At 40.0% G+C, this 25,099-nt stretch overlaps 1 protein-coding gene across 9 annotated transcripts in view; it reads right to left on the reverse strand.

Moving 5' to 3' along the window:
- CADM1 (cell adhesion molecule 1) overlaps positions 1–25,099 on the reverse strand; it is a 315,335-nt gene that overhangs the window by 117,758 nt on the left and 172,478 nt on the right. Inside the window, exon 1 of one of the 9 annotated variants that reach the window (XM_037505315.2) lies at positions 13,547–13,632. The exons of 6 other annotated variants lie outside the window; for them this stretch is intronic. In XM_037505315.2, coding sequence (XP_037361212.2) covers positions 13,547–13,562 — 16 coding nt within the window. In that variant the 5' untranslated portion in view covers positions 13,563–13,632. Of the gene's footprint in view, positions 1–13,546; positions 13,633–25,099 lie in introns of those variants that run through there. 2 more of the 9 variants (XM_054693111.1, XM_054693114.1) reach the window with 2 other exon arrangements.

The following is a 25,099-nucleotide window of genomic DNA, read 5'->3' on the forward strand; positions in this document are numbered from 1 at the left end:
TTCCATGACTAGCCCTTTGCACCAGCACTTGAAATCTCAATATTAGAGCCCAATCTGTGATGTTACCTGAACACTGTCAGGTCAGACTCCCCCAGAATACTAATATTAAGAAGATCACCATGACATCTGCCTACTGTAGGCAGCGATGACCAACCATAAAGGTAATATTAAATTGGGTTCTCTTTCAAGATATCACTAACTCAAATTGCTTTTGTCATAGTTCTTTTCAAAAAAATATTTTCAATTTAGAACTGGAAGGAAACATGAAAGAGTAGGTTTGCCTGCTTGTGAAGTTCACTGCCATCACAGTGCTAAATGGGCACAGGCTGGGGAGACAAATGAAATAAGACAAATGCACTCTCGCTTACGCTCAAGTACGGTATTTAATACAGTTGAACACTGCATTTATTTTTATCTTTGACAGGTCCAGAAATGGCCACTTACCTTATCTGCAGATGGGATAATCTCAAAAATGTTTTCCTGCCCCAGAGGAGAATAGAATTTCTTTCCCCAGAGTTCATTTAGCAGCAAAAAATTGTCAAATGCTATGTCTATACTTTTTTCCCCCCTTAACTATCATTAAACATTAAACACCAGTAACTCTTAATATATTCTAGAACTAATGGCCAAAAATGAGTGAAAATGGCAAGCCTAGTCACCAAGATGCATCATGGTGGCAAAGTCATTTAAAAGGTATTTCCTCTAAGTTAGGAGATATTTATACAGTATATAGAATCTCAAAGTTGGACTGCTTTATTATTTTGAAATTCATTCTTATACCTGCAGAGTTTTGCAGTTTGACCTATTTGTCTTAAGGTTGGACTGCATTATACATCCTTAAGAAGCAGAAGCAAGACGGAGATGGCCTTGAAAATCACCATCAACATTGTAATCAGTCTCTTTGATAGAGGTGATACAGAGCACTGACACTTTAGCCGCCATTTTCCCTTAAAATGGTATTCTCATTCATTTGAAGACAGAAGCAGAGGCCCCTGCCTTGAATTTGCAATGTTTAAAAGTGGGAGAAATATACGGCTTGATTCTATGTTCAAACATTAACAAAGTGCACCCAAGGAATCTAAATCAGAAAAAAGGAAAGAAAACTTAGTTTGTAGTAATCTTTCCATAAAGACATCCAATATTCCTTTCTGATTGAAAATGTGATTTCAGATTAGCTACTATAAATATATTATTAAAGGCAAAAGCAACAGATTTTTTAGTTGATCCCACCTAAATTGGGCTACAAACAGGGAAGAAAGTTTAAAAAAGAAAGAAAACCTGCCTTAATAATATATGCAACTCAATTACTATCTGCTGCTCAACGAAAATGACAAAAAACATTCCTAGAGACAAGTCATTGCAAGATAGGAATTTTCAGGGGGCTCCTTAATGTAAATTATGGCAATAATTCCTACCTTCTTCATCATTGTGTTACAAATAGAAGAAAGAAATTCTTTTCTTGGCTTTTAGACTTTTAATATTCACATCCTCTCTTTAAAAACGAACCCTGTCATTTGCCTTTAGACAGGAATGTCTTTACTAACAGAAGGGGAGGTCTAAGATGCTTCTTTGAGAAGGATTAAATTAAGGGATCAAAGAATCAAAAATGCAATTTCATGTTAATATCTAACTTCCTTCCCTTTTTTGTACCAATGCAAGGTGGATCTTATTTCTTAAGCATGTATAAGCACATCACAAAGCAAGTACTATCCAAATTCTGTCCTAAAGAAGAACTCTTGAAATAAAAATCTTAGCAGTAATATTCCTGAATTTATAAAAAGAGAATGCACCTATCTCTTATTTAACAATGTATCTTAATAACCTAGTTCTATTATGATAAAGAAGCAAAATTGTAAGAAGAGAGACAAACGAAGACATGCCTGTTGCTTCCCCTAGCTTCTCCATGGTCATTGCTGATTATGGCCACCCCTAGGAGCTAACTGCATCATGTAAAACCATGAAACATTCATGGAGGCTCTGGATGTAAAATCACACCTTTCTCCATTAAACTCAAAGTTAGGTTGTGCTTCAGACTACAGAAGTCTTGAGAGGGAAGCCTCTCAAGACTAACCATCTGGGGGGCCTCCCTGGTGGCGCAAGGGGCTAAACACCACACTATGAAGCAGTCTACAGCCTCTGCAACATGAGTTCAATCCCCGGCCGGCCAGGAAGAAACCCACATGGTGAGGCAGACCTCTCCTGACTCACCCGCTGCTCCCCTCAGCAGTGTATTTCAGTCAATCTGCCTGTTCTGTTCCCAACTCTGTCTCTGATGGATCCTCTCACCCCCCGCATCTCTGGCCTGTGCCCCAGCTCTTGTATGCATAAATAAATAAATCTTAAAAAAAAAAAAAAGACTAACCATCTGGGAAGCACCAGCCTTTCCCTGAACAAAGCATTTTGCCCTTTTTCCTTTCCAAATAGAAGTTTAGTTCTTCCTTTATTGCTCATAGTTTCTTTTGCACTTCAGGGGATTTAGACTGAATGATGGCAGAAGAATCCTAGTCTAAAGCAAAATTCTGTATTGATATTTAGGATGATTTGAACATCAGCACATTAGAGTGAAAGCGTGGATGGAAGATTCTGGTTATTATTCCTAAAGCTGACTCACCCTCATAGAAGAGCCCAGAGCTACTGAAGAGGGTTTTATTTTTGCAGAGAGAGAGAGAGGATGGTGTGAGTTGACCATAGCGAACAGAAAAGCCCAGCTCCGGTTTCTGTGTGGAGCTGTATGACACAGCCTGGGGGATGAGCCAGACAGTGGTGAGATGTGGGTGTTGGCAAAGAGCATTAATGGTTTCTAGCTGAAACAAGATCTTCAGTTCAGTCCTTTTACCAGACTTACCTGAAGAGAAAACGATCAAAAATCCCTAGCCATCTACAGTCCTTTGAGAATACATCATGTAAAAATATCTGCGATCCTTTACAAGATGAAACATCACATTATTTATCTCTTAAAACTCACACAGCAGAGCCCAGGCCACTTTTAGGGAGTATTTGACACAAGAGTGCCTAAAAGTTTGGGTTCTGGACTTAGACTTAGGCTCCAGCCCTGGCTTCCTGTTGATTATGTGTACAACCTTCACTGAGCTACTGAGTTGTATGTTTCTCATTAAAAAAAAAAAAAAGTAAAAATAAGAAAGATAATAGTGCCTTGTCTAGAATATCATGAGGACTAAACAGCAAACACGCTCAAAATGCTTGTCACGCAGCACGAGGGAGTTTTTTGGGGTGATGGAACTATTCTGTATCTGGCTCACATGCACAGTAACAACTTATAGAGCTGTGCACAAAAGGGTGGAAATTTCACAGTATCATTTAAAAATATTTTTATGTATTTTATATGTATGATACATAAAAAAATACACTATATATGTATGTATACACACACACACACACACACACACGCATACATATTCAATATTGGGTCAAGTATTCAGTTCACCCTAACAACACAACTCATCACAGCACTAGCACATAATCAGCATTTTAAAGTGCTCCTTCCTGATGTGGTTTAGCTGCCAAGGCCATTGCTGCTGTGATTGGCCAGCCAGACGGAATAGAGGTAGCCGGGCTGCAGAGCTAAAGTGGGCGAGTGGCAGACCCGCGGTGACGTTGGCAGATGGCGCGGGCAGGGGTGACAGAAAGGGAAACGCACTGCGCAGGGGTGGCCCGGGTCCAGCGGGGAGCTGGGCTGTGTGTGAGCAGGAGAAGGCGGCTGTCTCTGTGCTGCTCCCAGGTGAGGAAGAGGCCACATTACCAGTTGCAATTACAAGATGCCAGAAGAAAAAAAAAGGGCAAGAAAAAGAGCAGCTATTTCTGCTGCTAGACATGAAAACAAACCAACTGAGAAAAGTGCTTTGATGAGCAGAGTGGATGCTGCTGGGTGTGTGGGCTGGAATGCACCTCATCTTCCAAAGGGGGGTGGGGAGTAGCAATCCCGCAGGTTCCTCGCACACGGGTGCAGGGCAGAAAAACCAGCCAAGTAGACAGTCTATTCTTAATAACCTTAAATTCTGTTTTCCTTTTGAGTGTAAAAAGGTTCAGCATACAAAGTTGGCAAAAGGATTTTTATTTTTTTGAAGGAAGCAAAGGCTATGGGGAAAAAATTCAATACCAGATACTGGGATGCATGTAATCACTGGGCTTTTCTATGCCTGCATTTTAAAAAATGATGTTTTTGCTCAAGAGCCAGTAAGCCATTGGCTGCCATAATGTGTTGACACTCCCCGATGGGCAAGCAGACGACAGGAAAGCACTTATCTGCTTGTAAAAATGTGTTCCCTCTCAATATGCAAGTCTATTTTTCTTCCTGCAATAAACTACATTTGTTTGATGCGGTCTCTGATAGTTTTATAGTGTTTGTTCACACACTCACTAATTTGCAAGATTGGGTAATTTGCAATGGGTCTCATAGGTCATTAGTGCAAATTAACAACATTCAGTAAGAGATAAAGCAAGAAAAACTGATACTCTGTCATAGTGCACAGTTAAGCATCAATATTTCAATTTAGAAACTTGACACCTTGTATCCCTTCTCCAACAGGAGGGGAAAAGTGGGCTTCACCACCACGCACCACCCCAGGCAGAAAAGGGGGAGGGGAGCACTAGAGGAAGAGATTCTAAGTCACCTCTGTTCTCCAGGTTGTGATCTATTTTGGAAACATACAACTGTATCACCGTCCCTTCCTGGCGCGTGTCCACCCTGAACAGCTTACTATTTACATTTGAACCTGAAAGAGGCACCGAGGCCTCCTTCCCACACAATCCCCTAGGCCTTCTTTTTGGCATGGAAAGCACACACATTTTTGCAAAATTACTCAATGTATACAGCTGCAGTCTACAATTTTCATTAAGAATTCAAGAGATGAAAACTGTTGGCTTCCATAGGAAGGTGACCAAATCTACAGGGATATTATGTACAAACAGTCTGGTTAGAATAATAAATGCTGCATGTGCTTTATAATGTTGGACATGTGCAACATGGATTCATTTGTGATCTGAGTCTCAGATTTTTAAAAACAGATCCTTGCTTGCCTTGAGATAAACTTAAGTAAATAATGTTTGCCATCAACTCTAAATGAAGAATGACAGTTAAATTTTATAATCATCTCCACAGCTTCAGGACTTACTTTATATTTTCTCAGGCTCATGACCCAAAGGTTGCCATAGCAACTAGGAAATCCTACCTTATCAAGCGCTTACATTTACATTCCTCGCAGCAGCTTCCCTTTATGAATTAAATCCATCATGGTTTTCTATTCTCAAAATAAAAAGTTCTTAGGATTATCTTGCAGAAACAAGGATCAAATGCTTTGATAGAAATACACTATGCAAAAGTTAATTCAATGGTGGTTTTCTTTAGGAAGAGATATAACTATGGCATAATAAACAGCTTATGTCCAAACTTCCTGGCTTCAAAGAAAACTTAAATAGAGACATTGTGCTAAAAATGACACATCCCCTACCTATGCATTTCATCTTAGAACTATCAAAGAAATAATCTGGTTGGAAATCATACTTCAAACAGCAATAGAGACATGCAAAGACTTAAAAATGCCTAAGATAAAACCTTGTTACATACATATAAATATTAATAAAATGGCTAACAAATATATTTCAATTCACAACTCAAATAAGGAAAAGAAAACAAACAACAAGTTTCCCTTTTATCAGGTCCCTATTTTCGTCTTTGTTTTGGGAGTGGTCCCAAGTTACCCAAGAATGGGGGTTCACTGCCCAGGTACTTATGTGGTAATTACACAGTAGGGGGAGGAAACCCATCACCCTCCCATCTCTGATGAGACATGAGAGTAAAGGAGTTAGTGCTCAGTCCTGCAACCCAAGGCTGCACAGACTGTCTCATCATGCAAGAAATAGAAACTTCGAGAGGAGACACAGAAGTGCAGATGGTGAAATGAGAACTCATTCAACTAAGTGAGAAACTGACTTCTGAGAGATACCCTGGAATCCAAATCTCTTGGAGCCCTCCAGTCACTGCTTGACAAGTGCTTAATGGAGATGATGTCGGGATAGAAAAAAAAAAAAAATTAGATTCTAGCTTCACCTGCCATCCAACCCCCAGAAGGCCAGAAGATTATCTAGACTCCGCTTACGGGCCCCTTCCAGCTCAGACAAGTCTCTGATTATGTATACAGACTTCAACCCAGTTTGCATTATCAGAAAGAACTTTCCACTCTTACTGGTTTCAACATGTAGCCATCCAATTCTGTCTTTGAAATTCCTCATTCTCTGCGTTTGCAGTCCTCTGCTTCCTCCAGTCAGTTTTCACTTTTTTTGTCCTTTTGGTCTCTGCTTCTTATCCATACTTTGATTCTCAATCTTTTCTCTCCTCTCTAGCTTGGAGAGTCACAGCACAATGAGATAAAGGATAAATAGAGCATTGGCTGGCCACAATGGAAGAGGGATTCTTTAAAGTTCTATTAAAGCCTAGTTCCTTCCACCACCACGAGATCCCTCCCTTTTGTATTTTCCACAGCTAATAGGGAACTGGCATCTTGACTTCAGATTTGTTTTGGATGGGCAACAGCCCAGTTCCAAAGCATTCAAAGAGGTGAAGCGCCAAGGGTGCCCTCGATGCTTTAATAGTGACTCATGTTAGAGCTAGAAACAGACTGGTCATTCATTTCAGGATATTGAGTTCTGATCAAAGTCTGTTACAAGTGAAATAAAAGAAAATGCAATGAAATTTTTAGGCAGTGTAACATCTAGCCTCTATCACATGTAATTCCTACACATTTTTCTATCCATTGAACCACTTTTAGCAATAAGCATTATCTCACCTCAACGTTTCATTGAAGGTTTATTTGTGGAGAGATTCAAACAAACACACGACCCCCTAAGAGGTGCACTGACCACAGTTTGAGAGAAAAGGCCCATATATATTTTCTAGATTTCCAAGTCGTTGAGAATTAGGATTATTTTACATGAGTGGGTGAGGCGGATGACCTAGCACAGGACTATCTCCCCACCCAATTCAGCAGTAAACCAAGCCTTTCACATAAGGGACATTTCTGGGAAGTGCTTGGATAAGCTTGACTCCACTCTACTGTAATGAAATTCACAAAGACATGTCAATAGCCAATATATAGACATGTCAGAGTTTTAATTTAGTTAATGCACTTTTTATTCATTATTGGGCCTCAGTAAGAATCTGGTATCCAACATATGGATGCATCGCTTAATTACTCAAGCTTCACTTTTCAAAATGAGAAGAATTCAAGCTGTCCATCAATACTTCATGCAGGATAGCAACCAGGACAGAGGGAAGGAGGGAGGATGGAAGGAGGCAGAGTCAGAATGTCAAAGGAAAAGGCATCACTCTGCCACATTAAAACAATTAAAGTATTTCAGGCCAATCAAATGCTCATTACAAGATATTTATAACATATATTTTAAATGCTTTCATTTCCTTCAAACTGGATTTTCATACTTGAGGGCAAATTTAATTTCCCACATTGCAGAGATATTTGTTATAGATACGCCTCCAACCCATTTAAAGTATTTGTTGGTCATGCTTGCTTGGTAAAAACTTTAAAAGGAAGTAACAATGCATGATAACTAGAGCCTAAATAATTTTTTGACAACCTAATTTTCCATTGCAAAAAAAGCAACTTGAAAAGGTAAAATGCCCCAGGTGGCTGAGTTCTGCAAATCAGAAAATGTGCTCCTCAAAAGACCCTACCTTCCATCAGCGGGGATGCCAAAAAAACAGTTGTTCTATTCCCAAAGAGACAAGACAAAAAATATGAACACGAAAGAATAAGGTCAGAAGAACACTTTTAAATGGGTTTCCAATTATTTCAGCCAGGGAGAAAAAATATGTGGAGGCCCAATCATTAGAATCACCTAATGCAGGCTGATGTTGATCCTGTGTCCTTAGCTCTTTAGAAGCAATTAGGCCCTAAGCACCCAGGAAGACTGTCCCAGTGTTGCACGTTGGTCTTTAAGGCTGGGGACAGTGTGACTTTAAACCAATGAGGTGAAACTTTGAGCAAAATCACTGGTATTTATAGATTTAAAATTTTACATGCAGGGCCTCCCCGGTGACGCAGCAGGTTGAGCGCCACGCTGTGAAGCTGTCTGCAGCCTCTGCAGCGCTGGTTTGATTCCCAGCTGGCCAGGGAGAAACCTACATGGCACCGCAGAACACTCTTGCCTTGCCTGCTGCTCCCCTCAGCAGTGTCTTCGGTCTGTCTGCCTGTTCTGCTCCTTGCTCTATCTCTGGTGAATTCTCTCACCCTCCCACGCCTCTGACCTGTACCCCAGTTCTTGTATAAATAAATCTTTAAAAATAAAATAAAATAAAATTTTACATGCATATTATCCTTCAAATTAGTTGCCTTGATAGATCATAAGCTTAGTTATCTACCTTCACTGCCCCACATATCTCAACTGCTCCTGCTACCCTTCCCTCTGACAGTCACCACGTCACATCTACGTCCTATGGTTCTATTGCTATAAGGGTTGTCCTTGTTTTTACATCCACCACTGTACTGTTTACTGTAACAATGGGGTTCCAAATGAATCACATGACCCCAAAGGTTAAAGATCTGTTACTGCTGAGCTGTTTCAAATAATCCAAACAAAATTCATAAATTCTAGGAAAAAGATTTTGCTCAATGGCAACCTCCATCAAACAGACTACAATGTTTAGCAGTGACTTTCTAAAATCAGTAATGTGAAAGACATTTTAAACCTAGAAAAAGGCTTTTGTGCCTACCCAGGTCAAAGTTTTCAATACCACCATAGACAGTTTCAATATTGTGGAGCTAAACATTCTATTATCAGTTAAAGTAATCCAGGTCTGTTTTCTAGAAGTCATTTTTGGGAAACCCATGGTTAAAGTTCAGTTATAAGAAAGGCTGAATCTTAAAACAATGGATGAGCTCAGAGAAACAGAAATTATAATGACTATTAATTTCCAATCTGTTTTTACTCACTAGCTATATTAGAAAGTATTTCATGGAAGACCATGAAAGGCATACTAAATGATTTCCGTTCAGGACAAAGCTGATCTTTTGGGGCTCCTATGGCACACACTGGAATCTTAAAGCAAAGTGTATAACCGAGTACCTATTCCATTTCTTTATACTTGGTTTTCTTGTAGCAAGTGAAGGTAACAACAGGACCGAAAACTTTCCAGAAGTTTGTACTATTCCACTTAACGCTAACTTTCAATAACTAGAACTGCTACCTATAATATAAATACTAGCATCAATATTTTGCTTCTTGAATGAAACTCATTCATTCTATTCATTCAATCAAGTATTAAGGCATTGTGTGAGAGATGTAGACACAGATGATCATTTACCTCTCTTCACTTTTAAATTCTCTATATAGACAACAAGCATTCCATCATGCTACATCTTCTACAGAAGGTAGAGATTTTCTTCCACAACCTAGCAAAAAACATTTAAGCAAGGCGTAAACTGTATTCACGATTTAGAATTAAATAAGAAATGCTCTGCTGAAGCCAATAATTTTGGGTTTCAATTTTTCTTTTATCTTCCTTATTCTTATACCAACTATAAATCATATCACTACCCATTCATTCTTTAAGACATGGGAACGTTTAAGTGAAGGTTCTATTTATTCCTTCTCCAAACCAGCGACTAAATTTAAATCAAATGTTCTTGGGGTTAAAAGAAACATGCCATTTCTAAGTTGTCAACCTTCTAAGACAGTTAAAAAAGGAAAACCCAAAGATGGATTGTCAATGCATAATTTTAAACATACAAGATTAGCCTTAACCCATGGGCTTTTTAGTACACAACCCAAGAATTTTGTCAAAGTACAAAAGAAAATGAAAGAGTGGTGCATGGTGGGAGGGAGGGTGTCATGAAATATTAGTGCTTTGAAAATAGTTTTTTTCTTTGAGCTAGGCAGTTATGCCAATTTAATCATCTGGAGAAGTTTAATAAAGGATTTCAGTCCGGCCTTTTCTTTTTCTTTTTGTCCATTAGGGGCCAGACCGTAGTTCTGACATGTTACGTAGACTGAAATGGTCACCAAGGACACCCAGCATCCCCTGCGGTTCAGCAGTGAGCCGAGGGGCTCACACAGAGCTGGCAGCCTGGACTCCTGGAGTCCATGCTATTTCCGGCTCTGCCCTCCTCTGGCAGCAGGATCGAAGGCAAGGTGCTCAGATGCTCTCAATGTCCATGTCCTCATCTGTAAATGGGGTAAAAACAATACCATCTTACTTTGCAAGTGCTTGGTGCACTGCTGACTTCTACTGACAATTCTCCAGGGGATAATCCTGAGACTCAAGCCTATGAATGTGGTCGTGGAGGAAAACCAAATGCTAGTAGAGTTGTTTTTTGTGGCTAGTGTTACTGCTTAGTATTTGGAGTAAGAGTTCATACAGGGTGGGATGTTTCAAGCTTTAAAAAAAAAAAGTCTTTCTTAAATACAAGGTTTAAGACACAGTGGGTTTCTCTACTTTCTAAATGTTTATTTTAAATGCAAGGGGAAATATAAGGTAGCAGGGAATCTCACATGCACAGTGGGGAAAGAGCAATGGAGGAGATCTTCCAAAATAAAAGGCCCAGATCATGGCCCAGAAACACAGCTGGCTAAAGGGCCAGGGAAAGGGGTCCACTCCCAATGATCATGAACTTCCCATATGGTTACAGTTTTGTTCATGCTTCATCTATATCGGTGACAATGTCATATAGCACCTGTCATCATAAACAATGTAAAATAAAATTATTCTCAGCCTTAGTGCTGATTCGGGTCACACTGGCACCCTGTTGAGTATTCACGATGAACCTCTAGAGTGACTTGCATTTAGGAGCAGGTCCCCACTCTGTACCGCTGGACCCTTAGATGTCCTGGCTCTGATGTGTGGGGCTGCGAATGAGACAACTGAGAGAGAGAACATTTTTGCTCAAAGTCACAGTACTGAAAAATTAAATAATTGGGTGAAATCACAGCAGCTTTTCTTTTAGTAACTTAGGTAAATTTTAGAGCGAATATTTCATGGTATCTTTTTCAGCCCCTCAAGAGGAATGTGTCCCAGATGACTGAGGCAGGTGGACACAAGGCCTCCGGGTAAATGGTCTGTACCACATCACTAGATTCAAGAGAGATGGGATTCTCTGCAATAACAGGCTGAGGGCAAGGTGTTTTTTACATACATTTCAGTTTCTGATACAGAAATCCCCGCTTTATTTTTTTAAAGATTTATTTATTTATGCATACAAGAACTGGGGTACAGGCTGGAGGTGTGGAGGGTGAGAAGATTCACCAGAGACAGAGTGGGGAACAGAACAGATGGATTGACTGAAATACACTGCTGAGGGGAGCAGCAGGTGAGACAGGAGAGGTCTGCTGCGCCTTGTGGGTAGCTCCCTGGCTGGCTGGGGATCGAACTTGTGCTGCAGAGGCTGCGGATAGCTTCACAGTACTTTGCTTAACCCCTTGCGCCACTGCGGAGGTCCCTAAGTTGATGATTTATGTAGGAAAGAACAGTTTTTGCAGCATTTTTAAAAAGGATTATTTATGCATACAAGAACTGGGGCACAGGCCAGAAGTACAGGGGGTGAGAGGATTCATCAGAGACAGAGTGGGGAACAGAACAGGCAGATCGACTGAAACACATTGCTGAGGGGAGCAGTGGGGAGACAGGAGAGGTCTTCTGCGCCATGTGGGTTGCTCCCTGGCTGGCCGGGGATTGAACTTGTGCTGCAGAGGCTACAGACTGCTTCATAGTGCGGTGCTTAACCCCTTGCACCACCAGGGAGACCCATATTTTTCCTGATTTTTAAGAAAACAGAGATTAAGCAATCAGAAGGGCAGAGCAGGACCACAAGAATATTCTCAATCACAGAAAACATAAATACTAGCTTTTCCAAACATCAAGAGAGATGTTTACATTCGTTTCCACCTCCTGCGTAGGGATACGATTTTCCCACTTTATTTTTTCCTCTTCTAATTCATTCACCAGACATTAGTGCAGTAAATGTGCCAGGCAAACACGAGTAGAACACAGCCCCTACCTGCCAGAAGCTCACACTCATGGAGGGTGGGCAGAAACGTAAATACAGTCACAGAAGGGGGTGTGGCAGCGTGGGGACAGCCCCCTGAGGTGCTTTGGTAACAGAGTGGGGCAAGGTGGCAAGTGGTTAACCATCAGGGGAAAAAAATGATTTGTTCTTTGCTCTAAAGCTACTTCATTTAAATTTCAGGAACTCTATTTTTGGATAACTCCAATTTAACATGCCCTAGACAGTAAGCATGTTCACAAAGACATTGAAAACAGATTAATATCCCCACTAGATAGGTGTATTTTCTCCCCGTCTTGTATAGCGAGCAGTTCTACATGGAAGCATCTCATGTTTTGATTACTGGAGGGTAGGATGCTATATAAATATACTGCTGAAATGTACTAATCCATTAATAGTAGCCTCCATATAGCTGAAATCACAGGACTTAGAGTGAATCATATTCAGAAAACACTTCAAAAATATCTACTCCTATTTTATCCAGTATCGATAGTAGAGCAACAAGTTTTATTTTAAATAAATGCTACATAAAATAAAGAGTATATATTTACCTGGCTTAAAATACATCTGATTTACTCCCTCCCTGGAACTAAAATAAAACTCAAGGTGATCTGTATCTAAATAAAATCTAAACTGCTAATACTAATTCTAATACCTGAAAAGGCAGATGACGGCCATCTAAATCCTATCTTAAAAATAACATCGCACAGCAAGAACTCTGACAATCCCTTGTTTGCGTTAAAGTAGCAGAGCAGACTGAAGTCAATCTCAACACAGGTTTAAGTGTCTCAAAGATTTTGACATATTTCATCCTGAAGCATCAGGAGATGGTTGGGAGTCTAATTTCTCTAAACACTGTGAGCAGAAAATCAGACATTGTCTCTAAAATCTAATCAAGGTAGGGGAAAATATGCTGTAGATCCTTGGAGGAAATATACCAGGAAAGCAAAAAGCAATAATATTGGCAACAATTTCTCATGTCAACTCAAGAAGTGGTTCTGAGCAAAGCCTCTGAATAGAAACCTAATTGTACATGAGGCAGTGACCATCTGTAAACAATAATATCTGCAGACAGTAGTGATTACGCCTTCTGGGTTTTGCTGAAGAACAATCAGCATACCAAAAGTACTTACAGTACCCTCCCAAATGAAGGAAAAGGAATTACAAATCTACCGAAATGTCCCTATCCTACTACGCTTCCCAGAACCGAGAGTGGAAGGTACTGGAGGAAGAATTCAAATGTTATAAAACAGGAAGCACTTGTCAGGCACGCTTAAGCCATGATTTCAAAGTATAAGCCCTTGTGGTGTGCAAAGTACTGAGCCCTGTTATTCACCCGAAGGAGCTGATCTAGATGTTCTGAGTTACCACAATCACCCATAAGTAACCTGGACTCTGAGAAACTAAAAGGAGGAGATGCTCATGATAGATGGTATTAGCTGAAGTTCAATATCTAAGATCAACTGTGGGACTTTGCAAAGCAAAGGTGGTGAGGATGAGGTAAAGCCCATCCTCACCTGGTTGCTCACTCATTTTCCCCCTCTGCCGTGCCTGGGACAAGGCTGGCCAGCTACTTTGCAGTAGCCCATCTTTCCAGCACCCACGGTGGCCAGGTGGCTCAGTTCTGTCCATCTCTGTCCTGGATCCTAAAAAGCAACTTCTGCTCTTCCACATTCTCTTTCCCCTTCCAGGAGGCTGAAATGTAAGGACCAGAAATGACCCTAGAAGTTAAGCAGAGACACCATGAGCCGGGGGCACTGGAAGGCTGGGTAGAGACAGGTTATCCACAGACGCAGGCCTCCATGCTAGAGCATTAAGTAAAAGAAATACAATTCCTTCTCTCTCTCTCTCTTTTTTTTTTTTTGCAACCACTTAAAGACGAGCTTTATTTTTTTTCAAAGTTGAAAATTTCTACAGAAGTTAAAAGAACAGTATGAGTGCATCTTTCCATCAGATGTTCTAATTTTTTACCCTCTGCCACATTGCTTTAAAATCACTATCAATATGTAATTTTTCATTTCTACCTTTTATTTGCTGAAATATTTGAGTTGCAGCATAATGATGTAAGAAATGAAATTTCTAAATATTCGACTTGTTTTAACTTGACGCTTTCTATTCCATATTGATAACGATTCTCAGGAAGTGCTGATAGAGATGTAGGAATAATGACAGCACGATTATGGACACTGTCTTCAACCCACTCATCATGGTCATCCAGTTGAGTCCACTGGAGCAGGACACTCCTGTTCAAACACCTCCACTAGCTCCGTATTGCTGTGGACTTATAAACGTGAGCAAAGGCAGGGGTGGTGCCGTGCTCCTCGGGATTCTCTAACCCAGGTCACAGGTACCAAGGAAGGGTCTATACTGAGGAGGGTAAGTGATGAACACGGTGTGGGGGGAGAACAGAATTTTCAGGAACACTAAAGTCATTGAGTTAATGAGCTTAGGTCCCTATTATGCTCCAGCAAAGTCACTTTTCCTTCTCAACCAAGGTCAATTATTTCTTGTGTGAATGTAAAAAGTTCACACACAAAAAATAATTGCCCCTGCCCTTCAGCTTCAAAGGACGTGCCTCCCTGTAATTGATGCAAGTCTTACTAATGCCTAAGAACATGAGCAGGGGAGACGGGAGTCTGAGACCATGGGATGATCAATGGGAAGTGTTCACTCCCTCCCTATTCATTTAGGAAAGATTTCAAAGCTGGATACAAAACGGCAGGAAGCATGCTGTACATCATGCCTGTCCCAGTAACTAGAAGCAGCAGAATCCCTGAAGCCAGTTTGTACAGCACACAGCACACAGCACTAGGGGAAGAGCAAGAGTAATACCCCCTGTCCCCCACACCCCAAGCAATCACATCCTCACGCCCTGCCAGGAGGAACCCAGCCTGCACAGAGGATCTGGTCTTACAGGCAAAGTGACCATACAAAAACAAATAACTCTAAAGCTAAATCAATTTTGACCATGACATATTGGCAGCTAGAACAAATGGTCACTTTGAGTGAGAACTTGTTTGGTAAATGAGGGAAGTTCATGAAATGTTAAAAATTCCAGCCAAGCCACCGAGATGTAAATTGTGATCGGATTCTGAGCTGACACGTGGAACAGTTTAATTTAGGTGCAGCTCTCAGCAGCGCTGGGCACATGCGAGAGAAACAGATGCCTTGAATCATTTCAAAGTACATTCCTGTCAGAAATGTCCTTTGTGACACTAAAATCAATTTCCTACGCCTTTACTAACTGTTCTACCAAAAGAAAAAGGCGGGGGGGAGGAGGAGGAAAAAAAGGATTCTTTTAATCGAATGTCTTCCCACTGAGGCAAAATTAAGCCCAAACCTATTACACAGGACAAATTTATGTTCAATTTTTATAATTAGTGTGGCTTTGATAGAGAGGATGGCAATAGGACCGGATGGGACACGATCCACTTTCATTGCGGAGAACTGTAAAGTTTGTGACTTGACCTGGGGACAGGAGGGAACCCTGAGTAGAGTTGTTATGTAAAAAAGTGACATTTCCAACTACTGCCCAAACCAGCCCGGAAAACTGCCTGACAACACTTTCTGTTTTACGAGGAGGTTTCAACCGTGCAGTCCAAGCCGAGAAGCTGCACCCCCACACATTCTTTGCAGAATGTTAAATTCACAGGACCACCTCTCTCTCTTAAGAATCTACAGGGCATCTTTAAATATACTTTATGAAGGGTGCCTGTAGAATTGACTTGGAAATTCAATTAAACTCAAGTCTCATATGTTTAGCCAAAAAAAAAAAAAAAAAAAAAAAAATCGATCAATGTCAAAGTCAAAACGCCACCAAACCAAAAATGGAGAGACACAGGGTACCTAAATGCTGCAGCATCAAGGAAGAAAAAGTTCCCTTGACCCCCAGCTTTCAGTAACACCAATTAAAGACACACTTGTGTTTTTTTTTTTTTTTTCTCTCCTAGTTTAGCTATCTTTCCTCAAGCTCTTAGCAGCATAAGTAATAATACAATTCCATTTCATCAGGCTGGGAGGGGGCTTTCTAGCACACATCTCTTCACCTGTTGCCACGTTGATTTAATGCAAAGCCACACAGACAACTCCTGCACCCAGGTGTTCTAAGAAGAATGCCTGGAAAGTCACATGTTCCCCCAGGACCCAAATGATATTCCCAGTCATGGCTGTGCCCAAGAACAACCTTCATCTTCCAAAGGGAAGTTAACATTTATTAGACTGATAAGCATCATGTGTATATATATTTTTTAATGTTCAAAATGTGAGTTTCTTCGGGTTATTTGCCTTTTAGAGACTTATTCCTACATCGTTTGGGACAAGTGAGTTAACTTGGATCACAGAATATCTGATCACAATTAAGTTAGAAAAATCTCCACAGTGACTTGTCTATAGATAATGAGAAAAGGAATTCATCTTGGGAAGTGAATGACTCAGTAGCCAAGGGAGCATTTCCACATCAGAACAAGGCTGTTCACACTGAAGCTGGTTGACATTTTTCATTCTCTCTGTGACAGCCAAAGAAGGGAAAAGGAAGAGGCAGAGGTCTGGGCCACAGCGTTTGATGGTTCCAAGGCAGCATGCCGATCCCTTCCATCTGGCACCTCCTCTTGCTAGAGTCAAGAGGAGACAGGGGCATCAAAAGCAGCATGAAGCAATGCAGGGGATCTCACCCAGACACATGGGACAATAAACATGTGCTCCCAATGCAGTGTTGTCAAGAACAGGCATTTTGAGCTAAAACTTGGTCGACTCTGATGTGACAATACAAACTCCAGTGACCTATCCTTGGTGCATAGAAGATCTAGTATGCTGGACATTGAGGGAAGCCTTGCTTCAGTTCCTGAGAAGTGCTCTACTAACATCGCTTACAAGGAAGAAAACCGACTGTAGAGCAAGATGAAGCGAGAAAATATGCAACATGCTACCCTGACTTCCCAGTCAGCAAAAGTTAATGAGTTGCAGATCACGAGCATCTCAATGTAAAACCACAGTGTGTGCATGTTATGAAATTACTCTACAAAAGATTGCTTAAGCAAATTTACAATGAAAAACAACATCAAAACACCAAGGAAGTGGCGTGAATGTAAAGAAGCGCACTTAGATACCTAGCATGCCTTATTTTTAAGAGGAAAAGGAAAAAAAGATCCTTCCACAATGACTTTTTCCAACTACAGAGCAGATAAGCGTCCAGGCCGCCTTCATAACAATATATATTTTACACAGGCAAATGAGCCCAGTCACAGAAAATTGATCTTCAATTGCCCCAGCAGCCATGCAGACAGCATGCAAAAAATCCATCCGTGGCCACTCTTCAAAGGGTCGAACTGCATCTACAACACCTGGAGATGAACAAGAAAAATTTAAATGGGGCCCGTGGGTCTCTAAAGAGCAGTTTTTAACTGGCCCATAAGCTAATAAGAACAGTTATAAACTGTGAACAACCAGTGCCCTACCGGGGGGAGCATTTATCACACTAACATGCCCGCAAAGTGGAGAGGGCTCATCCACACACTCTTCCCGCTTTCTATTAGGATGTTAATTGTTGAAACTGAAGAAAAGGAGACATAAGGAATGGCTTTTACCATCATGTGTTAAGTTTATTTTTGTTCTTCTGACCAGTTCCCAAGGGGCAGGAGGCTAATGACTGTTCTTCATCATCAACTGCAAAGGATATTTACATCCATCCTGTAACCATGACAGCTGTGTCACTAATTCCCTAACTGCCTCCACCACATGAACCAATCATTGGCATGAAGCTGCAAGATGGAGTGCCCTGCAGTCATTATTCACCAAGCACTTTCATTAACAAACTGCCCTTAATTACAGCGGTAATTGCAAAATTATTTCATAGCAGCAATTATTTTTCTCAGCCAATCCAGGCTATTTAAGTAGGACACTGCCTATGCAAATGGCAAAAGGCCAAGTAATCTATGACCAAAGATATGTTTTAATTGTACTACAAACTTAGTTGCAAAATATTGCATCAGAGGGCTTTGAAATTATATTGTACATCCCATTACATCCCCTATACGCGTGTGCACACATGCACACACAGCCATACACACACACACACAGAGAAAGCTAACCTTCTCTACTTCTTAATTTTAATTTGAATGCAAAACACATTCTTAACATTCACTTTAAGCACAGAAGCTAATGCTACTCTAGCAAAGTAAAGATAATGAGTTTGTAGATCTAAACCTATACTTTGCATCTTGCTGAACACACTAACCCATCCATTGGAGAAATATTAACTCTTCCGCAATGCATGCCTTTCACTCAAGAGCCCTTTGATCTTTCATGTTGATATACCAACTACGATAAGGAATGGCAGAATAACTATGTTATGATCTCAAAAACTAAATCACTAAGTTTTCAGGAATCACACCCTGAACTGAAAACACCCAGATTTTGCTTTCTTGTGTTTCAACTCTAGACTTCTTTAATATTTATCTTGAAGATGAGACTAAAGTCACAATGCCCTATTTGGAGAATAGTGAGTTTTCAATGAAGTTAAAATACAGGAAATGTGTAATAGGGAGGTGTGGTTAAATCAAGATAAAGCTGTTACTACTGCAGTCAGATTATATGAATACCTGAATACTATTCTAAGGAGTTTGGATGTTATCTGGCAGATAATGAAGCCCTGTGGAAGGCCAGGGATGGTGACAGCTTGAATTCAGATAGTGGCAATGGACATGGAGGCACAGGGCAGAGAAATCCAGGAACAATTGTGCAGGTGGAATTCTACTTGGTGAGTGCTGAGTGCAGAGAGCAATAAGGAGCTATTCAGAGGTTGCACTGGGACTTCTGGCTTGTAATAATAGGTAGGTGATGAGCTTGAGAATGCAATGAGGGTCTAAAATACGTTTGAACACTTCAAATTTGAAGAATCTGGAAGATATTAACCTAGATATATTAAAGAAGTAGATAGAAAGAATATTAATTAACATGTATTATTTACTTATTATGTGCCAGGCACTGTGCTAAACATATGAGATGCATGAACTTACTTGATACTCAAAACAATGAGACCTATGAATGAAGATCCTGCTTTTACAACAATTTTTAAAACAAGGAAGCCAGGCTCAATGATATTAAATTGCCAGAGGTCACTAATGGCCAGGAATGTGAGTTGCTTAGCAAGTATCCATTCTTCCTTTCGCCCTTGGTAACAGAACCTGTCTCCTGCAGCTGTCTACCCCTTGACATCCTGACGATGGGCTGGAAGTGGAAGTGGTGTGTGGGTTGGAAGAGAAAGTTCTGCTGGGAGCAGCTCTCCTTTGTGTTTCCTGCTGCCTAAGAGGCAGTTGAACCAGGTAGAGCTCCAGTGTCATCTTGAAATGGGCACTGACCTCTAGCATGAAAGTCGCCAACTGGGGATGCTGAAGCAGGAGGAAGAAAGGAGGCAGAGTCCTTGGTGGGTGAAGGCCCTGAGCTGTCATCTCCTGATAGCCTTTACGTGAAAAAATAGTGTGCAAACCACTGGGGGGAGGGTCCTCTTCTAGAGTCAAAAAGAATTCCTAAATGACAGTCACATGGCTAGTAAGTAGCACTGACAGATTGGAAGGCAAGTCTTTCTGATTCTGAGTCTTATGCTCCTAATAACAGGGTTAGGTTCCTTTGGAGAGGCTGAGGTTCTAGGTATATGCAATATGTAATTGAAAAATTATGGGTGTAGGGCCTCCCTGGTGGTGCAAGGGGTTAAGTACCACACTATGAAGCAACCCACAGCCACTGCAGCATGAGTTCGATCCCCAGCTGGCCAGGGAAAAACCCACATGGCGAAGCAGACCTCTCCTGTCTCGCCCGCTGCTCCCCTCAGCAGTGTATTTTGGTCAATCTGCCTGTTCTGTTCCCCACTCTGTCTCTGGTGGATCCTCTCACCCCCTGCATCTCTGGCCTGTACCCCAGCTCTTGTATGCATAAGTAAATAAATCTTTTTTTAAAAAAGAAAAATTACGGGTGTATGCATATAGTAACAGATTTTGTTAATTACTTCAATAAAAAAAAATGCAATATACTCAGCATCATTGAAAAAACTACCACTACATAAATAATGAGAGAAAGGAGACTATAGTACCAGTTTTGGAGAATTAAAATTAATAACTATCAGGCATAATTTTTATCTTCCTGTTGAGGTCTCATTTTGGGGTGCTGTGTAATATTTTATTAAACAGCTACGAAAGAGTTGGCAATTTACCTATACGCTGAGTTAATGGGAAATAATCTAGTTCCTGCTAAATTTTAATTAGATGAAAAGCTAGCTCTGTAAAGAAATGAAATACAGATGATTTACAATAAAGTATGCTTTCACATAAAAATAATTTACAATTTCTCTTGTCAAAATCTTTTATAATTTATAGGCTAAAATTAGATATTAAGTTGGATTTTCTATGCAGGTAGAGGTTTATAGATTTTTCCCTGTATTGCACACTGGTGAATATTAACTAAAAGGTTAATAATCTTTTATTCCTACAAGAACTGCAAAATTAGTGTTTATATATCTTCATTTTTATATCTTCAATGCCTAAGTGTACTATAATTGGTGGGGATCCAGAAAAGAAATACTTTGTTTAATTCATTATAAAAGGTATCCAAGCAGAATATTTGGTAGGATGATGCAGTTACAGGTATTGTGGTGACAAAACCCTCAAAAATCTAAGGAAACAGTTTCTTTATAGAACTTAGTAAAAATTAAATACAAAATGTGTGCCTTCCCAAGGAGAAATTATATCCTCTTGTTAAAATATTATTTTTGAAGTTCATGATTTAACTAGAACTCCAAATCTAGTCTTTGTAGCAAAGAAAGGAGACAAGTGGGTTATTCTATCTAATGCAATGATAGCTATATTTTAAAAAAATTCACATAGTTCATACTTTTAACAACATTATAGCCAGTAAGTGAATGTATTTCATTTTGATGATTTCATATATTGCATTAATGAGAAAAATCGAGACACATTATCTTAGGATCTAAAATATTGTGTAATTACAAGTTTTATGCCAGCTTTCAAGTAATTCAGTTTTTCAAAGACAGTACAGGGAAAAGAATCTGAACGAGACAGATAGTTTCTCCCTTAACAATGAGAGAAAGTAATTCAACTTAACAATTTAGTTTTCTCCCTGAAGAGCTGTGTGATCAGTGAGAAGCACTGGATTAATTCCGTATTCTCTCTGCTTATGTATGTTTTTAACATCCTCTGGAGTAAACAGGCTAGCGGTAAGCACACAGCACTTGGGAAAAAATGCATACTGTAGGACACTCTCTAGGCTCTCCGTAGTGACTAAAAGCAAACATAATAAAACAACCTGCCATAAATTCCATGCTCCTCCATTTACCTATTCTTCCCTAAGCACTTTAAAACATGCAAATCGTATTCCAATGCATTCTTAATGCTTGACCCAGATTATATAAAAGTATACTAAGGTAATAAAAATCTCCCTGTGCTTTATTTGCAAATGTTGGAACGGATACGCAGTCAACTGCAGCATGCATGATGTCATGGGTTCCTCTTCCTACTGCCCTAGCCCAGTGGTTGCTAATTACCAGAACTTCTTGAGGTTTGCAGGTCCTACTATAAGCTGTTCTCCAAGATCTTCTGACTACATCAATGTCACATGTTTGATTTTGCAACTGTGGTGCCATACTCGAGGCAAAGCATTCCATAGGGTTAGAGTACTGCTTGAGGGGACCAGAGTAATGCAATCATCACCCACAAATGCACCATCTGCTGTGTCTTACTGCTTAATTAAACTAAAACTGGTAGGTTCTTAATTCTCATAGCTCATAAAAATAAAGGTCACAACAGAGTATTAGCATCATGCATCATGTACGTAACACACAGTTGCTAAAGTGTATTTTGCCAACCTACCACTCAAAAGCAAAAAGAAGTATACCATCTAGTTGATAGAAACGGCATGGTTCTATCAGTCTGCTATCAGTGACAGGACCGGCAAACTGTCAGCCTAAATAGAAGGTTCAATTCTTGGTCATTGTACTTTACCTCTTTCTAACAGCACTTGCCCAAAAATTTCTTCCACCCACTATAATAAAACCACTCATGAATTTGATCCTTCACTCATTTATTCATTCATTCATTCACTCATTTTTCAACCATTTATTAAGGCACTGTATGCAGAATGAAGATAAGTATGTACAACTCCTAATTATCTATAGATGCACACATATATTTTATACATATATGTAAATGTGTATGTTTTGTTGATATAATTAATACATCATACAAATCACAATGTAATTACTACATCATACGAATTACAGTATATAATTCACCAGTTTTTAGTATATTCAGAGTTGTACAACTATCACCGCTAATTTCAGAAAATTCTCTCCATTCAAAAAATAATTCCCTATTAGCAGCCATCTCTGCTCTCCTTTACCCCTAGACCCTAGGAGACCACTAATCTACTTTTTATTTCATTAGCTTTGCCTATACTAGATAATTCATATAAATGGAATATACAATATGTGACCACTGAACTTTCACTTAGCATGAAATTTTCAAAGTTCATTCATGTTATAACAAGTATCAGCACCTCATTCTTTTTTTTGTTGCTGAATAATATTTTATTGTATTGTTTTACTTGGGTTGTTTTACGTGGGGATTATTACAAATAATGATGCTATGAATATGCTTGTGCAGGTTTTTGTTTGGAAATGTTTTAATTGTCCTTGCTGTTTACCTAGGAATATAACCAATAGGTCATATGGTAACAGTGTATAACTTCTGAGTCACTGCTAACCTGTTCTACAAATTAGCTGCACTATTTTACATTGCCAGTAATATTGTACAAATAGTCCAACTTCTCCACATCCTTGCCAACACTTATTACTGTCTGTCATCTTTATTTTAGTTGTTCTAGTGGATGTGAAGTAGTACCTCATGGTGTTTTTGGTTAGCATTTCTCTAGTTACTAAAAAAGCCAATCACCTTTTCATGTGCTAATTTAATTTGCCAGTCAGAGACCTTCTTTGGAGGGATGCACTATGTAATTTAAGCAACCATTTGGTAAAATACAGTAAGTATTATATCTATAATCTTCCAGCATTAACATGTGACATTTCCCATCAAGCAACTAATATATTTTCTTACTTAAAAGTTCCTTTTCATCTCAAAATACTATAACAAATGTCCCAAAACAGGGAAGACCTAAAATATTATAGGATAATTTCATCATGGGATGGAAACTAGAGGGATGGAGTGAGCGGGCAGATGAAACTTCACTTGCCTAGTTAGCAGTTTCTAGCCAATAGCTCATTTCCCAAATCTTCTGTAAGTCAACTCATATGAATTTCTGAAGAAGATAAGAAACTTGGAAGTGGTTCGGTTATGGAAAATTCAAGAGGATGAAATGATGGTGAGAAAAGTGAAGCCCAAATTCAGCTTCACAACAAGGAAATTTGAGGAATGTTACAGAGATAGAACAGCATACTTACCTGACTTGGACTTCAGCAGTGGAGAGGTTTTGAAGATAACTAAGAGTTATTTCCTAGGAAAGTGGATAAAGTATGGTGTCATTAGCCAGGAAGAGGTAGAGAGTGGAGAGAAGCAAACAAAATGCAGGTCAGACCTGCTGAAGGAGGACTTAGGGCTAAGTGGGGGTGCGTTTTGTTGTCTTTCAAGAGAAGAAATATGAGAAAGGGGAAAATAATGGGATCGATCCAATTTGGGTGACAGTAGATTTGGTCTGGGATGCAAGAGTTGGTGCTCGAGGGCTGGGGGCATGGTGGGAGGCCGGGAGACACCATGCAAAGTCCCCAGTAGGAGAGGGTCTGGATTAGAGAAGCTCTTGGGGAAAGAAAGAGCTGCAGTCTGTTTACATAGAAAAGAGAAAAGCCTTGCATTGTTCTTAACTGCTTTCAAGCCAAAGCATTCCAGTCAGAAACAATGGGAACTTAATTCAGCGATACAGTTATAAGATAGTGATGAATGAAAATAATTGATCCTCCCACGAAAACGGTGCAGGTAACCACGTGTCTCCCTTTAGATTTCTCTGAACTGAACCATGCACCTTAAACTTCCTTCCCTGTGCAGATTTCTAAACTTCTTAACATTTCTCTCTAAAGTAAGACAAACAACCCATAATAACAAATCAACAACTTCAACAACAAGCATGGTGATTGGGATGCCATGTTCTCTACAAGAAACAAAAGGCGGCAAAACTGTGAAGGAGTCAGCAGTACCTTTACGTGCAATATACTCCAGGCCCCCAATCGATATCTCTTTTCTCTCTGGTTGGTGTGTCCATGGAAAAGGTGCGTGACAGCAGAAACAGAGACCTTAAAAAGCAATTAAGGGTGAGGAATCTCCTGCCAAACAGCTAGCACAGATGTAACCTTTTTCCCACAGCGCTTAGCTTCATTCCATGGCCAAGAAGCAGCCTGATAAATACCATATGATGAACAAGTGATCAAATTTATAAAAACTAAAGATGAGGAATGACCAATGGGGGAACCAAGGTGCTCGGGAGAGGTTGAACTGGTGTCTGTGCTCCCTGCTTCCTGTAGGTGGCGCCAAACTCCTGGAAGAGGAACTAGCCAAATTAAAAGGATGCTGTGTGTCTAGATTGAAGCGCTGAAGAATTTGCTTGTGAGTTGGCAATTTCTCTTCCAAAGCAGCTTTTCTTCACTGATATTGGCAAGCTTTAAATTTCAGAAGTGATTCACCGACATCATGTTATTTATGAGCTTCTTTTTTCCCCCTAAGTGCCCAGCCTCACATTAACAGTATGACCAGCCTCACTGCACAGCTTAGTTGTGTCCATCACACAAATGGAAGGTTTATTACAACATCTATTAAAAGGATAGTCATAGGAAAAATAGCATTTTAAAACCATTAAGCTCACTTAAGTTAAGATCTATAGGAAGAAGTGTAACAAAACTGCTGTTTACAACCATCAACCAGAAATAACTGTTCTGGTACCCACAATCGCCAGGGGTGACCAAGAATAACTTGGACACCCTTTCAGGGGGCTCTCACATCGGTAGATGCCCCCAATCTCTCAAGCCTGGTAGTGAAAGTGCATCAACTTCCAGAAACACTTCC

Source organism: Talpa occidentalis, unplaced genomic scaffold (assembly GCF_014898055.3).
Source record: "Talpa occidentalis isolate TD23 unplaced genomic scaffold, MPIMG_talOcc4v2.1 talOcc4.12, whole genome shotgun sequence".
Taxonomy (NCBI): domain Eukaryota; kingdom Metazoa; phylum Chordata; class Mammalia; order Eulipotyphla; family Talpidae; genus Talpa; species Talpa occidentalis.